At 53.9% G+C, this 21,118-nt stretch overlaps 1 protein-coding gene across 6 annotated transcripts in view; it reads right to left on the minus strand.

Annotated features, from left to right (window-relative positions):
- ARAP1 (ArfGAP with RhoGAP domain, ankyrin repeat and PH domain 1) overlaps positions 1–21,118 on the minus strand; it is a 62,297-nt gene that overhangs the window by 25,928 nt on the left and 15,251 nt on the right. For 5 of the 6 annotated variants that reach the window (XM_045816168.2, XM_045816170.2, XM_045816167.2 and 2 more), the window contains exons 2-8: positions 19,211–19,298; positions 14,284–14,847; positions 2,183–2,352; positions 1,506–1,573; positions 800–933; positions 504–659; positions 59–128 (exon numbers count right to left, since the gene is read on the minus strand). In XM_045816168.2, the coding sequence (XP_045672124.1) occupies positions 59–128; positions 504–659; positions 800–933; positions 1,506–1,573; positions 2,183–2,352; positions 14,284–14,804 (1,119 nt within the window). In that variant the 5' untranslated portion in view covers positions 14,805–14,847; positions 19,211–19,298. Of the gene's footprint in view, positions 1–58; positions 129–503; positions 660–799; positions 934–1,505; positions 1,574–2,182; positions 2,353–9,663; positions 9,982–14,283; positions 14,848–19,210; positions 19,299–21,118 lie in introns of those variants that run through there. The other variant, XM_045816171.2, reaches the window with a different exon arrangement.

Genomic DNA, 21,118 nt, shown 5'->3' on the forward strand with positions numbered 1-21,118 from the left:
GGATTGGTCTAGGGCCAGGATGGAGCAGGGGTCCTGTCAGGGCCAACACAGGCCTCACCTTGTTACTGTCAAAGTATCGCAGGTGATCGGCATCCAGTCTCACCCATCGCTTCTGATAGATGTAAGATCTGGAGAAGTACAGACAGAGGGACAACAGAGCAAAGGATTAGAGGAGAGGCTCTAAGGTGACCCCAACCCCCTACGGCAGCCACATACAAAGTTAGCAATAGCCAGATTCAAGGGAGGAAGGAATCTAAATGGTCACTGAGAAGATGGACTTTCCCTACAGCAAGAATGATTAAAGGCAGACTCAGAGTAGGACTTCCCAATTAAGGGTAATAAAACATAGGTCTGGTGGGGATGATCGACTGTTACAGTCTGCCTGGAGAGAGACCTGTTCAAATAACCTTAGCCCCTCTGGTGTTCAGATCTGGTATACCAGGATCCTAGAGCGCTCCCATCTCCATGCAGAGAATCAGCAGGACCTAACAGGTCTCACTTACCCCTGCGGTGGGTTCTTATCCAGCCAGCCAGCCTTGATGACCGGTGTGACGGGGGTGGAGCCCCGAGGGAGTCCGTCCATGGGGTGTGGTGGGAGCTCGGGGATCAGGAGGCTGCTGGGCAGGGATGAGCTCAGGCTGCTGGTGTGCCATCCACCACTGGGGAAAGAGGAGAGGAAATGAGGGAGCCCAGGAGGGGGCTCCCTGGGGGAGGGGCCGAAGAGGTGGCATGGCCGGGCCGGGCTGGGGAAAGGAGGGTGGCTGGGTGGGACAACCACTGGGGAAGAGTGGACACCTACTTGGGGATGCCCTCGTAGGCGTGGTCATCCTCATCTTCATCTCCTTGGTCGTCGTCCCCAGACAGTTCCTCCCCCTCGCTCAGCAGACTGGCCACACGCACAGCCCGTGGGACGTGGCTCACTGGGAGCTCCTCCTGGCATCGCCCCCCCAGACCCACTCAGCATCATGCTTCCCTTGAGTCCCAGATCACACCCACCCAGAGACGCCCCACGGTCCACTCCATCCAGGACCCACACAACTCAGCACTTTCCCTGCTGTTTCCACACCCTCCCCCTGCCGGCAGACTGCACAGGGACCCAGAGAGACAGCATCAAAGATGAAGATGAAGGGATAGTGAAAAATACTCAGGGATGGAGAGTGAAGACACCCGTGGGGCCCAGGAACACAGAAAGGGAAAGAGACAGAGGGAGACTCTCCAAGGGAGAAGTACTCAAAACCCCAGGGGAGAGAGGAGGCCACACACAGCCGTCCAGATGTGGCTGGAGACTGGAGCTGGGGCCACAACCAGGTGCCCGCAGACCGCTGGCCCAGAGCTCAGGTGCTATGCTCCATCCCCAAGGCCTGCATGGCTAGGCGACAGGGGGGAAGGAAGCTCTCCCGGGAACTGACAGCTTTCTCTGGTGGTCCCCAGGGTCTGCAAGGCAGCTGGGCAGCCCACCCTCCGCTCTGACCGACAGCCCAAACCCTAATCATCATTGGCCCCACCTTCTTGGTCATCAGGCCGGCTGGGGCCCCTGGCCCCTCCTCTGGAACCTCATCGTAGTCAGAGTCATCTGAGGAGAGAGGGGGTGGGGAGGGGGTAGACTCAGAAGCAAGGAACCTAGCCTCCCCTCCTGAGCACCCTGGCCTGGCTTCACATGAGCCACCCTCAGTCTAAAAGAGACCCCCACTCCAGCCTGGCTTTCAAAAATAGGCACAAGGGACAGGAGATGCTATTAATACTCTCAGGGCTTCATAGGACAGTACTAGGGGGTGGCCAAAGGAGAAGCCAGACCACCACAAGAGGTCTGAATAGGCGGCAAGTTTGGGGGTCAGAGGCAGAGGCTGTCCAGAAAGGCTAAAAAAGTAATGAGAATCAAGAATCAAGAAAAATGGACAATCCCAGGAAAAGCAAACCATCAACAACCACGGGAAACATTCCTAGACTTTAAACCATGAGCGACTCAGAAAGTTTGCCACATGCACTTAACAGTCCGCAGGTCAGATAGGTGGGTGCTGTCTCCACCTCGAGGATGAAGAGAATGATGCTCACCTGTCCGGGGCCACACTGTGTTGGTGGCAGAACCCACCAGAAAGTTCGATCCTTGCATCCTTGCAGACTCTTGAGGGGCCCTGATTCCAGGCTACGCACTGGGAACCCCATGCCCGGCTACGGCACTCACCGAACTCTGGGAGCAGGCGAACAGGCTTTGGGGGGATCTCCGGGGGGCTGGGAGGTGGAGACGGGGACTGTGGAGGCACCCGGGGGAAGGTGGCGGGGGGCTCCTCAGGCTCTGGCTGGGGAGGGGATGACAGCGGTGGTGACAGTAGCTCCTCTTCCTTGGAGGGAAGGCTGGGAAGAGACCAAGGGCACCAGGGGGTTAGCTCCAGGCAGCTGAGTCACTGGGCTGGCTCACTATGTGACAGAGCCAGGACTCAAACCCACTGAGCCCCCAGCTCACCTGAGCTGCAGCAAAGCTCATTCTTTCCATAAACTCAGACAGGAGCCTCCCAACCCTCACCTCACTCCCCTGCCCGCAAACCTCCAAGCTCCTCAAAGGAAGCAGGCCCCTTCTTTGGCCATGAGCTGGCCCTGCGTTTCTCTGACAGGGTCACCTGTCCCCAGTGCTCTAGCTTTCAGCCACATGTACCCATAGGGTCTCCAATCTAGAAGAGGGATGCCAGCCAGAAGGGGCTGGAGGTGGTCTGCATCCTAGCCTGGGGGAGTTAGGGAAGACTGGAGCAGGTGATGTTTGACCTGAGCTTTTAAGGATAAGAAGGCATTTGTTGGCGAGTGGATGGGTCAGGATCAAAACGGGCATCCAGGCCAAGGGCACAGATCAGAGCCTTAAAAACCAAGTCCTAAGGCCCTGATCTGTGGGTTCCTGGCTCAAGACCACCTTCTCTCTTGCCCCAGACGAGGATGTTCACCACCCCCTGGGTGCCCTCAGACCCCTCACACTCACCTGATCCCACCATACTTGTCTATTTTTTTAAATTCCAGTACAATTACCATACAGTGTTATAGTGGTTTCAGGTATACAGTATGATGATTTCTACACATTTCTCAGTGCTCATTAGGATAAGTGTACTCCGGATCCCCTTCACCTGTCCCACCCATCCTCCCATTCCTCTCCCCTCTGGTAACCACCGATTTGCTCTCCGAATTTAAGCGCTGTTTTTTTGTCTCTTTTTTGGTTATTTGTTTTGTTTCTTAAATTCCACATATGAATGAAATCCTATGGCATTTGTCTTTCTCTGACCGACCTATTTCACTCAGCATCATAGCCTCTAGGTCCATCGTGTTGTTGCACATGGCATGATCTTCTTTTTTATGGCTGAGTAATATTTTATCTATATCTATATCTGTATCTATATCTATATCTATATCTATATATGTATCTTCCACATCTTCTTTATCCACTCGTCTATCGAGGGACACTTAGGCTGCTTCCATATCTTGGCTAGTGTAAACAAGTCCACAGTAAACACAGGGGTGCATACACTTTTTTGAATTAGTGTTTTCATTTCCTTTGGGTAAATACCCCGCAGTGGAATTACTGGATCGTAGGGCAGTTCTATTTTTATTTTTTTGAGGAACCTTCATTCTTTTTTCCACAGTGGCTGCAACAATTTGCATTCTCATCAATAGCGCACGAGGGTTTCTTCTGCTACACATCCTTGCTAAGGCTTTTTGCCTGTCACACTCCTCTTGCACACGGGCCCCTCATCTCTATCACCTTCCCCACCCACTCCCCTGAAACCCTTCCCCAACTCCAAGGCCAGGTTCAGGGCCTCCTGGGCTCCCACAGCCACAGTGCTCTGTGTATCTGTTCTCACACAGATCACACTGCTCCTTACAGCCTGGGGGTCTCCTGGCTTGGGCATTGGACATGAGTTTGAACCCTGCCTCAGTCTCGGTTCCTGTGTGTCCAAGGGAAAGCACTGAGCCTCTCTGAGACTCAGTTTCCTCTTCTGTAGAGCAGGGACTACATCACCGGTCTGGCGGGGTGTTGGGAGAATTAACCAAGACAAGGCATGCTGTGAGCCCACACAGCTGGAACAAGTCACCGAAGCCCCAGAAACCTGGCCCCGCCCACTGTCTCAGCCAGCGTCAGGCAGGGGCCAAGGAGGAACACCAGAGTGGGCGAGCAACTTGTCTCACTGGTTATTTTCAGCCTGGTTATTGCCCCAACGTTCCTGGCAGTGACTGGTAGAGTGTGTCTACCGCAAACGCAAGCGAGGGCTGGGGCACGATCGTGATGCCAGACCTTTGTTTCTGCTGGTGCCTCCTCCAGGAACCCCTTCTTCCTGGGCTCTGACTAGAGAACATCCTCTTGTCCTTTAACTCCAAACTTAAGCTCTGCTTCTCTGAAAGTCTTTCCTGACCCTCTTTCACACTCCCCCAGACCCTGCCCATCTTCCCCTCTGTTACAAGCTTTCAACAAGTTATTCCAAACAACATTTTTTAAAGTAGCCCCGTGCTTTGTGCCAGGCACCCTGCCAGCATCTAAGCCGAGACCTGAACCCTGACTCCACCGGAGAACCACACTCCTATCATCCTGTGCTCTCATCGCCTCCTCTCCGTGTAAGAATCTGACCTGCAGTTAGCTTTCTCACGCTGCGGCCCTAGAAACCTGCTGCAGGTGGTATGACAGCCACGCTCCTTGGCAACAGTGCCTTGGACAAAGTGGCCTGAGGCGCTGTACCTAGACTAGAAACTGCAGGTGCGCTCTCCGCCTGGGGGAGAAGCCGGAGCTTCGGGCTTCCCTGAGGGTGCCAGCTTGTAACTGGCCACATCCCTTGTAGGAACCTGAAACCACACCTGTGGAGTCATTAGAGGACATACTGGCCCCTTGAGTCAAGATGTTTCAAAGCCAGGGTGGCTCTCACGTCTGTCGGTCGTGAGTCTCAGTCCCCTACCCCTGAGCAGTCTCCTAGGGGGCCGCGGAGAATGGCTCCCAGACAGCTGTGTGAATGGTGGCACTGAATACGACTCTGGTGGCCGGCCCTTCCCTCCCTAAATGCTTCTCGAGGAATCGGACGCCAAGGGGGCCTATGGTACTCTCGAGAGCCAGAGCTAAGAAGACCCCCTGGTGGGCACTGCATCAGCTGTCTCCCCTCTTTGACCCAGAGTCTCTTTAGGCAGGAGCAGTTTCAGGCTTGATTCCTTACCCCACAGCCCAGCACAGGAAGTGGCTGAGTCAGCAACAGAAGCATGCTGGGTGAGCGGGTGAGCAGCCAGACATACGGGTGGGTGGATGACAGAACAAGTAAGTGGCCGAATGGATGGGCAAGTGGTGGACAGATGGGTAGGTGGATAGGCTGGCCATCACGGTGGAGAGAAAAGCGAATGAAAGGGTGAAGGAAGAGCTAGAGACTGAGTAAGTACCCACAGGTCCAAGGGTGTGACCCCAGCTGGTCAGCTGCAATGTCCTTGGGGACCTCCTGACAGGCAAAGCAGTCCATCACACACGGTCTCCCAGACCCCAAGCAGAAGGGGCCCGTGGGGGCCTGGCCTGTGATCGGCTGAGAGTGGAACTCCAGGCTGTGAGGCCAGTGCCAGTCAGACTGACCCAGAGGAAATGGGGACAGGCTCTGCCCCTCCAATGCCAAGCAGTGCCGAGTGCTCCCCTGATCTCCCCCAGGACTGAGGGCCAACGCTGTGGGGAAGATCTTGGCCACAGAGCATCCTCAGAGCCGAAGAAGCAACTGCCCTCCCACTCCTGGACCCCGGCTGCCCCCCATCACTGTCCTGTCTGCAAGGGATCTGCCCACCTGAGGCCTGTCTCCCCAGCCTGTGGGTTCCCTGAGGCAGGTGCCACACCCACCTTCTTCGCTATTGCATGCCAAGCACGCAGCAGGGACGAACAAATGAATGAAGACATGGATTAACTAATTCTTATTAGGATTCTGTGTGTGTATATATTCCCAGTTGTCTTCTAAGTACTTTACATGGATTCATTCATTTACTCCTCACAAGGGCTCTATAAGGTATGGCTTACTGTTATCCCCACTTTACGGATGAGGAAACTGAGGCACAGAGACACAAAGTAATTCGTCCTGGATCCCACAGCTGGGATTTGCACCCTGGCACCACAGCCTGCAGACTCAACCACAGGGCCGAATGAGGCCGCAGCCAGATCTGGGAGCTTCTCTGAGGCCTGCCTTCTTACACTAGCCACCCAGCTCAGGATATAGGCCGCTCTGGACTTGCTATCCAAGAGGGAACGCGATCACAGCTCTGATGGCAATTGTGACCATGGCAAGAAGGAAGAGGGGAACAGTGCAAACGGCTCCTCTTCCAGCACAGTCTTTGCAGGCAAATGGCTATGTGCCAAGCGAGCGGAAGTAAGGGGACCCCCCCATGGACCTCCAGGCCTCTTTCTAGCCCCCTCTTCCAGGAACCTTCCTGGCTGACCCCCGCCTGCCTACCACAGGGGACAGGGCCATGCTGAGTCACAGCCAGGCCAGGAAAGGAGAAGTGGTATCCGGAAGGCACAGTATAGTGGGAAAACCCCAGAGGAAGGGACAGTGTCCTCAGAGTGCCCCCACCCCAGCTGGGGTCCTGGCTACTCAGTGCCTGCAACCCTAAGAGCCACCTCGGCTCCAATCTGTACCCGAGGCCCAGCTGGGATGTTTCCTACCGGCCTCTGGACCCATTAGGCCAGAAGACTGGCCCCAATCCTGAGCCCCAAGCATGAGCACGTGCTCAGTGGCCTCCCCCTCCAGCTCTTGGCTTACACTGCTTGCTTCCTCCTCACCACCCTCTCCTTCCCATCTCAGCCCATGGAAAGCCCACGAGTACCTAAGAACACAGTTCAGTGGGCCTGCCCTCAATGGGCCTCCACCCGCCCCTGGCTCCCCTGCTCCTTCAGCCCCTTTCTCCTCTATCCAAGTGACATGTGGACACATCTGCTCCCCCCACTATGTCCAAGTCAAGACCGAGCCACTCCTGGACAGGGGCAGAGGCTGGTTCACCTCAGCATGGGACCTCAGCCTGAGAAGGTTCGTTTAATGGAATCGGGGCGAAAACACACACCCGACCTTCAACGTGGGGGCGGGGGGACATGTGAGGGTCCCAAGTCAGAACGGGTAAGAAGAGGGTGACCATATAATTAATCGTAGGAAACAAAAATCATATAAACCAGAATATTTCTGACAGTTTAAAGAGGCACTATTAGTAACTATGTCAGAGAACGGTTATAAACAGGGCCCCGTCCTGGGCAAAATGAGATGTGTGGTCGGTCTCGCTAAGAGACGAGCTGGAGGCGGAGCTGGCTCAACCCACTCAAATCCCAGCCTGACTCTACGTCAGTTTTTGACCTCACAAAGCAGGTCACTTTACCTCTGAGCCTTAGTTTCCTCTCTGACCTGCTTCCAGGCTTATTGACAAGTCAGCAAGGAAAGCCATCCCCACAGGTCATCAGCACAATTCTTCCACCCTGGCTGCGATGGAAGAGGGTGGGCCGAGAAGCTTCTTCGTGGCCTCCACCCCTACGGCGGCCCCGGGCTCTCCCTTCCTATCTTTCAGTCTATATCAATCTCTGGCCAAAGGAACCAGGCTTCACCATAAGGACAGATGGGCCAGCAGAGTGGGGCAGTCTGACTATCTCAGGCTGGCCTTGAACTCATCCCCTACTCACATTCCAGCCATGCCTGCCTGAGCCGTATCCCATAAATGCATACTTGCAGGCGTTTGCGTATGTGGCTCCTTCCACCTGGAACAGCCCTCCCTGTCCACAGTACAGCCTCCTCCTCCACTCTGTGCCTCCTCTCGGGCTCCAGGCTGGCCTGGGGCCTCCCTGGGGCTCCTCCAGCCTCCATGCTTCTGATCACTCAGTAGAGTTGTGTCTATCAATGTTTGCTTCACTGAACTGACCTCAGAGGACCAAGGACCCAGGCCTACATGCTGTCTTGGATTCAGGGCCCTCCCCCTGAAGTGTCACACAGGCCTTGGAAGGACCCAGGCGAATCTCAATCCCTGGGCTCTCACTGGCAGGGCCGAGAGGTGGGATGAGGCCCAGTGATCTGCCCACATCTGTCTCCTACCCTGACCTCCCCTTCCCACAGGGGCAAACCTTCCCAGCTGTCCACTTCCTCATTTGGGCCCTGGCTACACAGGGCTCAGGCCTCAGTCCTGTGCTTCTTGCTTCCTCCGTGGCTGCCCCTGTCCTTCCTTCTCCATCATGAGACCCAAGGGTCAACCCCTCCAGCACTCCCCTGCTCTATTCTGTTAGTTCTATCCAAGTCACAGCCTAGAAAGCCCTTCCTGGGCTTCCCCTTGCTTAGACGTAGACCGCAGCATGCCCCTCAGCCTCCGCGCATGCTGTGAGCCCCCTCAGGCCCATCCCTCTCCATGCCATGACATCACCCAACACAGAGGGGGCTTCGGAGAGTATGTGTTGTGACTGAATGACCAGCACCCCACTCGCATCCTGCGCGTTGGAGAAGGGCAGCAGCTCCCCCACCCCTCCACAGAACAGTGGATTAACCTGGCATCCACCTGCACAACCAAGGCTCATTCAGCTCTTAGCACTTCTCCCTGGAACGACAGCTGCCACTTACTAAGTACCCACTATGTGCTAAGCAGTCTTCCGGGAGGCTTTTTCATTTAACCCCCCCAAGTTCTAGATCATCGGCTCCATTGTACTCAGGACATGCCTCCAGGGAAGTCCACTCAGCTGCTCCTTCGTCTAAGCTCACACAGCCTGTTGGGCCCTTCGTGGCATGTAGGCACCAGGCCTACACTGAGCTTTCCCACAGGCAAGCCGTGCTGTTGTGGGCAGGAGGAGGCAGAGGCCCAGCTCGCCCACGGCAGCTCTTCATGCTTCCCGGGTCTGGCCCTGTGCTGGTTCCCGAGGGTTACGGGGCAAGGAAGTTCATCCCTGAGGGAGCCCATGGCCGCATGGACCCTGACCCCCACATCCTGAGTGCCCAGCTGTCCTGGCAGGAGAAGGGGCAGGTAGGTGTCTACTGAGCCCTGTGGAAAGATGAGCCAAGGGCACAGGGCAGGGCTGGATGCACAGACAGGACCTAGTGACCCAAGCACAGGGTTGTGGAGTTCATGAGGGGCCCACAGCAACTGTGGGGAGGGATGGCCAGCCCAGCCCCCCCAACATCATAGGCACCCACTCCTCTACTGCCTTGGGGAAGTGGGGGACGAACCACACCAAGTAAGTGCCAGCCCTCAGTAGGTCTCAGCCCTCAGTAGTTCTCCCTATTATCCTGGACTCAGTGGGAGGGCAAAGGGGTTCGGGTAGGAGCTGCCCAGAGCCACAACACCCTTGAACTGGACACTGAGAGAAGCCAGAACTGAGATCAGCACCAGGTCCCGGAAGGGCAGACACCCACAGAGGCCGCAGAGGCAGTCTCTCGCCACCCTGGGCTCCCAGTGGGCCCAGTGAACAGGCTAATGGCAAGATGGGGGTCTGAAAAGTCCAGGGCAGAGGGAAGGAAAAGAGAAGGGAGAAAAGGAAAGGGCAAGAGGAAAACAGAAGATGTGGAGAAAGTGAAAGAAGAGAGAAAATTCTGAGAGTAAAAAAGTGAGGGGTGGAGGGAGTACCACAGCAAACCCTGCCCAGAGGGGACAAGCTGACCCTCAGAAGGTGCCTCCCTCCCCACCCTCCGCTGACAGCCCAGCCCAAAGCTGCCCCTCGCTCACCCTCAGACGTCCACCAGGTCCTGGGCCGGAGGACTCCCACAGCTCTGCTCGACAGTGCTGTTTGCCTGACCAGGCAGCCTGTCTGAGCAGGGCTGGTCTGGCAGACAGCCAGGCCCCTGTTCCCTGGGTGTGTCTGAGGCCGTGTCGGGGTTCAGGTACCGCTCTGCGTGGCTGTGATCACTTGTCTGAGTGTGTGTTTCTGTGTAAAACTGGATCTGTCCAGGAGTGAGTGAGTGTGAGAGTGTGTGTGTGTGTGTGTGTGTGTGTACATCAGCTCTGGCTCCCCTGGCTTCCTGCTCTCCTCCTCCCCCACCCCCTGCAGCCCTGGCCAATACACACACTTCCTGAAAACACTGAGAAAGAGAAAAGTCACCCAGAATCCCCTGGGGCAGACACTTCCTCCCCGCCCCCAGCCTGCCCCCCCCACCCCAAGTTGGAATGGGACAAGCCACCCCAGTGCTGCCTAGCAGGGCCTTACAGCGTAGATCCTCAGGAAGCCCTGGCCTTGGCTGGCCCCTCTCCACCCCCGCAAGGAGGCCCAGAGAGGCTGGGGAAGAGGCTCTTTGAAGGGAGCAAGTTCTGCCCCAGCAACAAGTGATCAGCCTTCAGGAAGACCTGGGATTGGCCAGGCTGCAGAGCAGTCAGGGGCACAGGTGGGAGGCCTTGCAGCGTGATCCCAGCTGGCAGCTGCCCACCCTGGGCAAATACTTCCTCTTTGGAGGTATCTCCAGGCATCTAGGCAGGTATCAAAGGTGGAAACTGAGGCCCAGAGCAATCTGAGAGGGGCTCTGTGGAGTGACCTTGGAACCCTAGATCAGAAAAGACCCCTCTCCCACTTGGGGAAGCAGGCTCAGAGGGCTCACATCTATTACACTTGGAGCTGAATAGACCAGGCCCCAGCCCAGGAGGCAGGGTCTGAACATTGGCTTCCACTCTGCTGGGCTGTAGGACTCTGGGCAAGTTTCACAGCATGTCTGGATTCATCAACAAGTTTCCTATCACAGGCTTAAATAATGGTGGGGGTGTAGACCCTTGGAGAGGTGGAGTGGAGTCCTTCCAAGCCAGGCAGCATGTGAGCCTGGTTCTGAGAGTCCTGACCCGGTTGGGGCAGGGAGGTGGCAAACCTGTCCCTCTCATTTCCTGCCTGCCTCCTCGAAGGCCTCTGCCTTCCTAAGACATCTGGGGTGATACAGGTTGCCTGGTGGGAAGGGATGTGGGGTGGTGAGCTTGGGGCCCTTTGACCCTATCGTCTAATGTCCAGTGTGTGCTGAGGGTGCTCTGGGGGTGCTGAGCCCACGTAGTGGCACACGTGTCAGCGCTGGGCAGTGCAGAAACTCGGGCAGTCTTCATCTATTCGCGCACACAACGAATACTTTTGGAGGGCCCACTGGGCACCTGGCTCTGTTGCAGGTATTGGGGGTTCAGCAGTAAACAGAACCCCCAAGAATCCTGGCTCTCACGGAGCCGACACTAGTGGGCTTGGCAGCACGTGGACACACACTGGCTCACACCCAGCCATGTACAAATAATACACAAGCCCATTCACCACCCACAGCACAATGGCCTCACAAATGGACTCACGCTACTGGAGGTCCCACCGCGCCAGTACACACGGGCACACGCAGGTGTGCACGCAAGCCCTGATGAACTCACATGCGCACACACCAAGCAAGTAACCACGGAAACCGCGTAAATCCCCACTCACATGGACATATGAGGACCACATATGGCCTCCCTGAAAACCCGTGCAGAAACGTAGATACGCAGACACACTACTATTGTGACGGCTTGCACAAACACGCGCACCCACGGGTGCACGCCTACACACTGGCTAGGCATGCCCTCCCACGCAGCCACTGTCCCAAGAGTACACACATGCACACGCAGCAGATAATCCCAAATTCCACTGGGGACGCTGGTGATGGGCCAGAGCCAGGCAGAAGCGCTCACTCGGTCACCCCAGGAACTGGTGTAAGAGGTCCGCAGATTGAGAGAGTGAGACCCCTGTCACTCAAGGGTGCAAGCAAGGACCCAAAGGCCATATCAGGAAGAAGGGACTCCTACAAAGGGGACAGGAGCAGGCCAGGTTGAACAGCCTTCTGCCATACACCAAGGAGCCTGGGGTCCTGAGGAAGCGGCTGTGGGGGAGAGCCATCCCGGTCCCCTCCCTGCCCGGCCTCCAGCTGTTACACATACATGAAGCTCCATCTGCAGGGAGCTCTTCTGCCACTGGGCTGTAAGGGTTTTGTGCACCCTGGAAGTCAGGGTGCTGGGACCTGCAGCTGTCCGCCATTCCAAATGTCAAAGACCCCTGGACAAGGAAGCCAGGCTTGGCAGCTCACCTCCCATCATGCTCTGCCCTAAGAAATAGCCCCATGCGGTAAAGCATAATTGTCTACAAATTCTCTCAGCATGGGATGAATTTGGGGTCCTCTACAAGGGGGGCCAGACTCCTGAGCGTGGAAGCCTGGCCTCCCCCACAGGTCGGCTAAGTGACTAAGTTCACACTGACGCTCTGAGGGTGGGAGCTGGTATTCTGGAGCATAGACAGGACCCTTGCTCTACCCAACAAGCCTCCTGAACAGAGATGTTGGTACCAGGAGGGCCAAGGAGGGCACCCGAAAGAGAAACAGGCCCAGAGGGGCAACTGCCCATCAGGCACACAGCTGGCTGGGCCTGTCCCAGGTATTCCGCCTCGGAAACAGGAATCCAGGCCTCCACTCCCTCAATGACATTTGCCTCCTCAGCCTCTGTGAGCTGCCTGTCCTTGTTCACCTACTCCCATCCCTAGAGACAGATGGACAAACAGACACAGATACACACAGACACACAGAGACACATACATATGCTCTTTCTCTCCCTCAGCCCCTCCCCACGATGAGAGAATGAAAGGAAATAGAAATGGATGCGGCACCTGGTGGCTCAGTCATTAAGCTTCTGCCTCCGGCTCAAGGTCATGATCCCGGGGTCCTGGGATGGGGTCCTAGGATCAAGCCCCATGTTGGGCTCCCTGCTCAGCGGGGAGCCTGTTTTTACCTTTCCCTCTGCCCCCAACCCTGACCCCAACACCGCTCGTATCCCGTCCCGGTTCACACCCCACTCCTGCTCACGCCCCCTCCTCACACTCTCTCACGCATGCATGCTCTCTCTCTCAAATAAATAAATAAAATCTTTAAAAATAAAATAAAATAAAATAAAGAAGAACCGGCTCATGCATGTACGAGAGTGGCCACTAGAGGGCACAAGGGCTCCAGGAAACTCTAAACCATGAGCCAGGCTCCTAGGGGTTATAGTACCATCCCCCGTTGCGTGAACCCAGGAAAGGCAAAAACCCTTTTCGTGCTTCCACCAATTAAACCTCAAAACAGCACAGCCCTGGCTTGGCCTTCAAGGCCCCTTACTACTAATGCCCCTCTCCGGGCAGGGAAAATCTCCCAGACCCTCCCCACAGGGGCTCCCTGAGCATGCACTTGGCATGGATCCAGCTAGCACTCCTCTCCCTTTTCTGAGCCTCAGTTTCTCTGCCTGCAAACAGGACACAAATCCCCCAGAAGCCTTGAGCAGGAATCAAGCAAGATCGTGTAAGTGAAGCACCCAGCATAGTGCCCAACGATAGGGACCAGGAGACCTCTCTCTACACATCCTTTCCTCCTCCGAAAAGCCTTCCCAGATTAGGCTGACTTGGTCCAAGCACTGCAGTAATCTCCATTACACCCCTGAACACATATCCAGCACCAGCTGGGGATGCTCCTTCTCCATTGGGCACCCCAGCAAATGGCAGGAATGGAGGGCATATGTGAAGCAGGTTAAAATGGACTGCCCAAAGAAGTAGGAGGAAACTCAAGGAAACAGGAGTACAGGGAGCCAGGAGAGGAGAAAACAATTCTGGGAGGGACAGTGAGTAGACTGCACCCTGAGAAGTGTCCCCAGGATTTGGGGACACGTGGTAGGAGCAGTGTGGAGGGGGAAGACAAGAGACAGTCCCGCTCCCCCAACAGCAAGCTCATCATCCTAGACTGTTTCCTCCACATGCTACCTACTGACTCGGAATGTACTCCCATCCCCAGCGTCTCATACCCACCAGGCCCCAGATGGAACTCCAGACTTCCTCCCTGGGTACACTTCTGTGCCTGGACCGCCAGATCAGGGATGGCACCACTATCCACCCAAGATGGAAACATGGATGCTGTGTGGTTCCCTGTGCTCTCTCTGCTTATGCCTAGGCCATCCCCACGGGCCATTCCAGGGGGATCCTCACTCCAATCTGCTGTCACTAGTCACCCAGGCTCCTCCTCCACCAACCTCACCAACCCCCAAAGTCATCTTTTCAGTATCTGGCTTTTATCTGATCATTCCGCTTGAAACCTTCCTGGCTTCCCACCTGACCTTCACAGAATGTCCCCAGTGCCATCCGCAAGCCTTACCCACACTCACCCAACAGTTTAGCTCCAGTCTGCTCAGAGTGCCCCCGGACAGTGCTTCCCACCTCTGAGCTTTACACAGGCCGTTCCCTCCACTGACGGAACCTTTCTTACCGCACTGCCAAAGGCCACCAATGCCCCCTCCACTTTCTAGGATCCTCTACCCGTGCTCCTCCCACCATGGATGGCATCCACTCACCTCACCAGCAGGCGGGGGGTCCCAGTGCGGGGGGGCACAGGCGGAACACTTAACTCTGCCAAATGCCGCTTGGCAGGCAGTGGGGGCAGCACAGGGTCCGGGGCTGCTGTGGATGGGGCGGAGAAGCAGACAGGCGGCAGGCAGCTCCTCCGGGGTGGGATGGGGGGGGCAGTGGGCAGCCCCTCCTCCTCTCCAGCCGTGGGCAGTGGTTCCGGTGGGGCAGCAGGCGGGGCGGCAGGTGGGGGCGGCGAGCGGAAGACATGACGCTTCATGGGCACAGGCCGGGGGGTGGGGCGGGGTGCAGGGGTTGGGGGCGTGTGGGCGCGCAGCAAGCCAGCCAGGATGCGGCGGCGGTGACCAGGCAGCAGCATGCCCATGTCCAGCAGGCGGGCATCGCTGAGGCCTTGGCACTCTGTGGCCCACACCAGTCCATGCTGCTCGAAGAGCCCGGCGTACTGCTCCAGGTGCAGCGCCCGCAGCCACTCAGCCACAGACAGCGCGGCATCCCCGGCCTCCGCCATGGTTCCTGCTAGCAGGGGCCAGCCAGCAGGGCCCTGTCCAGACCTGGAATAGACAGATGGGCACAGGTGAGAGGCAAAGCTGCCCTGCCACAGTTCCCTGATTAGCAACCCTCTGTGGCTCTCCCGTGCCATGTGGTCAAGCTCTGTCCTTGAGCTTTCTCCCCTGTCCCAGGCAAGGCCAGATACCACCAGGCCCCTGAACACATCGGCTTTTCTCTCTGTCTGAAACCTGCCACCGCCACCCCTGTGGCCTCCTAGCATCCAGCTCACACCTTCCCTAGGAAGCCCTCCAGGACCTCCAGAGTTGGTACCACCCCTAAGCCCCATCCACAGCCGGGGCCACTGCTGCAAGGCTGACCAATGGCTGTGTCTACTGCCTTCTGCAAGACCCAGGCGAGGGCCCAGTTCCCAGCTGATGGCCAGGCCCGGGGGCTTAGCGAGTATGGGTGGGGCTGAGGGATACCACTGCTAGCACCCCTGCAGGCCCCGTGTACGGGGTGAGCTTCACTCCACCTCCATGCCCCTGGAGGAAGCAGAAGGCTCCAGGAGTTAAGTGAAGCCAGCATCACACAGGGTCCTGGCCCTGTGAATGAGTCACCTCTCCTACCATCAAGGGGGTTAAGGTATAGGAAAGGCCATCCACTCATTTGTTCATTGGAGAGAGCCTCGCACTGGGCGATAGGGACTCAGGTCCCATCCCTGCATTCCAGAGCTCCTGGCCGGGCAAGAGTCAAGAGACAGATGACACAGAGAGAAGGTGATTAACAAATCAAAACAGAAAAAGTCACCAGATCATCTCCACAGATACCAAAGAAGCAAATGATAAAACACAGTATCCAGCATACTTAACAAACATCTTACTAAAATAGAAACAGATTGAGACTTCCTTAAACTGCAAAACCAGCACCTTGATTTGTGGGAAAACAAGGGAAAATTTTCCATTAAAATCAGGAATGAAACAAGGATATCCATTTCATGACGGTGATTATTATTAATCATGGGATTAAAAATTAAAGAATTCAGCAAGCGAGCTGGATTCAAAACTAATAGAACAGAATCAATATTTTTTTTTTTTACTTTACTTTTCTTTTTTTTTTTTTTAAAGATTTTATTTATTTATTCGACAGAGATAGAGACAGCCAGCGAGAGAGGGAACACAAGCAGGGGGAGTGGGAGAGGAAGAAGCAGGCTCATAGCGGAGGAGCCCGATGTGGGACTCGATGCCGGTACGCCGGGATCACGCCCTGAGCCGAAGGCAGACGCTTTAACGACTGCGCTACCCAGGCGCCCCCAGAATCAATATTTATAGGCAATAACCAGGTAGAAACCAGGACGAAGAGCCTCATTCACAACAGCATTACAAACCCTAAAACACCAAGAAGAGACGTAGTAAGAATTCTGTGAGATCTATAGGAAGAGGCAAAAAGAAGAGACCTGGACAAATGGAAAGACACGGTATGCTACCGGGGAAGAAGGCATCAGGAAGATCGTAATTCTAAGTTAATTCATAAATATGTACAATCCTATTAAATACACACACAATTCTGGGGAGGGGCGGAAGGGGAGCTAGACAAGCGGATGTGAAAATTCATGTGGAAAAGTAAACAAGCAGGAAGAGCCAGGAAAATTCTAGAAGCAGGGGGTGGGGGAAAAGAAAGGTAAAGAGTGAGAACAAGCCTCACCACATATTAAGACATATAAGCCGTAGTAATTAAAACAGCACGTTAGCAGCACCTGAACAGATGAATCAAACAAAACAAAGTTAAAAAATAGATCCAGATACACATAATAATTTAGTGTCCAATAAAAGTAACATCTCAAACTAGTGGAGAAAAGATGGATTATTAAATTGTTGGGACAGCTGTGGAACAATTTAGAAACAGAGTTAGACTCCCCTACCTCACACCTTACAACAGGATAAATTACAGGCAGAGGAAAGGTTTCATTATAAAAAATAAAACCATGAAAGGATTTAAAATATCATCTCAAAGAGGCAAAAGCCTTTTGGATGATACAAACCCAGGGAGATAAAGAGTAAAATATTCAACTATATTAAAAAATCAAACATTCTCGCATGACAAAAATGCACCAGAAACAAAGCCAAGAGATAACGACAATCAGAGGGCATCTGCCTCTCATATCCCAGACACAGGACTGATTTTCCTAAAAACTGAAAAGCACCTCGAAATAAGAAACCGGTCAATGACCTAACAGGAAAAGGGGCAAAAAATACACAGAGAGAAATTCACAGAAAGGAAAATATAAATGGTTCTTAAGCATAGGAAACTGAACGTAACCTCCTCACACGAAGTGGTGAGGGGGTGAGGCATTCCCCCGGCTGGCTAGTGGGAGTGTCTCTGGGAAGGGCAATTAAAGCCACAATAGCTATGATGCAGCCACCCCTAGGCACTTATCCTGAAGTCCTCCAAGGTGACTGGCAACAAAAGATTGGAAATAACCAAAATACCCGTCAAACAGGGAACAGTTAACTAAATTATAGTGTAGTCATATAGTAGACTACTGAGCAGCCCTAAAAAAATGGGGAAACTTGGGGTGCCTGGGTGGCTCTGTGGGTTAAGTGTCTAAGTCTTGGTCTAAGCTCAGGTCTTTATCTCAGGGTCATGAGTTCAAGCTTCGAGGTGGGTTCCATGCTGGGTGTGGAGCCTACTTAAAAAAAAAAAAATGAGGAAACTCTTCTATGTTGATATGTGATGACCTCCCGGATACATTGTTAAGTGGCTAAAGACAGGTGCAGAACAGTATAGAGAACATTCTGCCTTTCATCTAGAAAAAAACAAACCAGGGAGGATAAACCTGTCTGCAGTGATGGTAAATGCATAAAATATCTCTGAAAAGATACATCAGAAACAAGGTGACCTTGCTTCTAAGGAAGAAAACTGAGGGCTGAGGGGATGGAAGGGAGCAGACCTAGAGCCAAGCTTCAAGGGGTCTGATGCTGACACGTTTCATTTTTTCCGTCTTTAAGAAAAAGACACCAGAGGGGAGCCTGGGTGCCTCAGTCTGTTAAGTGTCTAACTCTTAATTTTGGCTCAGGTCGTGATCTCGGAGTCGTGAGATGGAGCCCCACGTCGGGCTCTGCACTGGGTGTGGGGTCTGCTTGAGATTCTCTCCCTCCTTCTCCCTCTGCCACTTCCCCACCTCCCTCTTGTAAAAAAAAATAAACGATATCAGAATATCTTTATCATTTTACAATATGCACAAATATCAAATCATTATGTTGTACATCTGAAAATACAATGTTGTATGTCAATCATATCTCAGTTTTAAAAAAAAATTTAATTGGAAAAACAAAGAATATCTTGCTTGTGTACAAATTTCCAAAACCACATGCACGCAGTGCCCAGGCCCCTCCCCGGGCCTTGGAGGGAGTCTGAAGCCCAAGCTCCATCCGCTTGCCTGGAAACCTCTCTCTGGTGGGAGGGAGACTGTTCACTCCACATCTTCATCAATTACCTACATTTTTTTTTTAAGATTTTATTTATTTATTTGACAGAGAGAGACAGCAAGAGAGGGAACACAAGCAAGGGGAGTGGGAGAGGGAGAAGCAGGCTTCACGTGGAGCAGGGAGCCCGATGCGGGGCTCGATCCCAGACCCTGGGATCATGACCTGAGCCAAGGCAGACGCTTAACGGCTGAGCCACCCAGGCGCCCCAATTACCTACATTTTGAACTATGTGAGTTCTTTAAAAAGGCTCCTGAGAGGCCCCAAGGAAGACACAAACAGAAAAACACTGGATGTTCTTGGATAAACCAGCTCTCAACATATGAAGACATCGGTTCTTCCTGGGTTAAGCTATAACCAGCACAAAGCATAATTCCCCCAAAATCACCAATAAGCAGATTCTGAAAGTCATATAAAACGATATTAAGGATTTATTGTTAGATGGAAAAATAAGATGCAGAGCAGGGTTTTGTTATGTAAACATCTAGGTTAAATAAAAAATGTACATATACGTCCGTATGTATAGACATATACATATATGCACACACACATACGCAGAATACCCCCCCCCATGGGTCTACAAGAAACTGCCTGCCTTGGAGGACAAGAACCGGAAGCTGTGAGGACAGGAGGGAGGGTTACCTTTCACTATACCTTTCTGTACCTTAAACTTTTCTATCACTTTCCAAAAAATAAGTACAATCTAAAAGAGAATGTGATTCACAACCCCCACCCCACCGGCTGGTCCCTGCCCTATCCATCCCACCCCTTCAAAGCCCTCCGGAGAGGCTCTTCAGCCTCACCCTCTCCCTGCCTCTCTGCCTATTTTCAAAATGAAAACTGGGACCTCAGGCCTGGCCTCCATGAAGTCTCCCGCATTTCAAAGTTGGGACTTAGCCCACCACACCCAACCCAGCTCCCCGACCCCCACCTCCTGACTCACCCGCTGGGCTGCCCAGGATACCAGGGATCCTTCCAGAGGCAGCGGCTACTCTGAATGGCTCCTCATCTTGGTCCCAGGTGGATGGAACCTGTAAGGACAGGAGCGGAGGAGAAAGTCCATGAGCCACTTTGAGCAGCTGGATGCCAGGAAGAGGAAGAGGAGGAGGAGGAGGAGGAGGAGGAGGAGGAGGAGGAGGAGGAGGAGGAGGAGGGAGGAGGGAAGGGAGGAAGGAAGAAGGGGAAGGGAGAAGGGGAAGGGGGAAGAGAGGGAAGGAAGCAAGAGATGGGGAAGATGGTAGGGGAAGAAGGAAGGGTTCAGGGAGCCTAATGGAAGTTGGGTGGGGCAGTGGAGGTTAGGCCAGAGGGAGGCCTTCCCATGGGAGTGAAGAGGCGGACATGCCCGCTCAGAGGTAATGGTCACACAGGTGGCTAAGAGGTGTCAGGACTGGCCATGCTCTGGCCCTCCCCAGGACCGGTGTGCGCTGTGCAGAGGCAGGCTGTCGTAGGAACTGTCAGGCCTGGACCACCCCCAGGGAGGCCTGCACAGGGGGCAGGTGCAGCTCCCACTATAAGGCAGAGCCTATCCATGAGAGGTGGGGGGACTCGGGGGAGACCCGGGGAAACAGGACACTCTCCACTGAGGCTGGAAGCCGTGGGGTGGGGTGAGGGCAGACGGGGCAGCTGAGGCACGGGTAGGAGGCCCCAGAGGCCCTGCTCCTAAACAGGTGTGGGGGCCAAAGGAGGGTGTTTCCAGGCAGGAGGAGAGAGAACTGGCCATCCCCAAGGGCAGGCCACCAGCAAGCTCAGATGGCCTGGGCTCTGCGTGAGGAGGGTGGGGGGGAGTCAATGGGCACATCGGGACCACAGCATGCTTCCTGCCACCAGGGCAGGGTGCACCGAAAACTGCGAGGCTGTGCGTGACGGCTTCAGGGCGCACTTGTGCACACTTGAATTTACTAGCTAGGTATTTATCTTAAGTAGACTCTGCAGCTACTTCTTAGGATGGGGCTCAAGTAGGTATACGTTTTAAAAGTATTCTTTAAAAAGATTTTATTTGTTGGGGCGCCTGGGTGGCACAGCGGTTAAGCGTCTGCCTTCAGCTCAGGGTGTGATCCCGGTGTTCTGGGATCGAGCCCCACATCAGGCTCCTCCGCTATGAGCCTGCTTCTCCCACTCCCCCTGCTTGTGTTCCCTCTCTCGCTGGCTGTCTCTATCTCTGTTGAATAAATAAATAAAATCTTTAAAAATAAAAATTAAAAAAATTAAAAAAATATATTTTATTTGTTTATTTGAGAGAGAGAGAGCACACAAGCAGGAGGAGGGGCAGAGGGAGAGAGAGAAGCAGACTCCCAGCTGAGCACGGAGCCTGACTTGGGGCTCGATCGCAGGACCCTGGAATCATGACCTGAGCTGCAGGCAGATGCTTAGCCCCCTGAGCCACCCAAGCGCCCCTGAAAAGTATTTTAAAATAAATTTTAGATAATTAGTACTTCAGACAGAATTGGCAAAGAACGGCAGTGCTACTCAAATGACAATTTTTTAAAAATAAAAGCCAACCTAAATAGTCCTTATTATACACCAGCTACCGAGGCACTTTTTTATTAACTTACTGAATCCTCACAGCAACCCTACGCGGTACAAAGCCCATAGTTCAAGATGAAGACACTGAGGCACAGAGAAGTTAAGTAATTTGCCCAAAGTCACACAGCTAGAAGGGGCAGCTTGAATACAGTCTTAGATCTGCTTTGTCTAATACAGTAACAAACCGTAGCCAAATACGGCCGTGCGCACTGAAGATGTGGCCGCGTGATGGAGTGTGCTGTACAAAGTACCCACTGGGTTTTGAAGATTTAGTACAAAAACAAGAAGATAAAATATCTCTATTGTTTCTATTTATTATGTGATGAAA

Source organism: Ursus americanus, chromosome 16 (genome assembly GCF_024610735.1).
Source record: "Ursus americanus isolate L20-20 chromosome 16, mUrsAme1.1.p, whole genome shotgun sequence".
Classification (NCBI taxonomy): Eukaryota; Metazoa; Chordata; class Mammalia; order Carnivora; family Ursidae; genus Ursus; species Ursus americanus.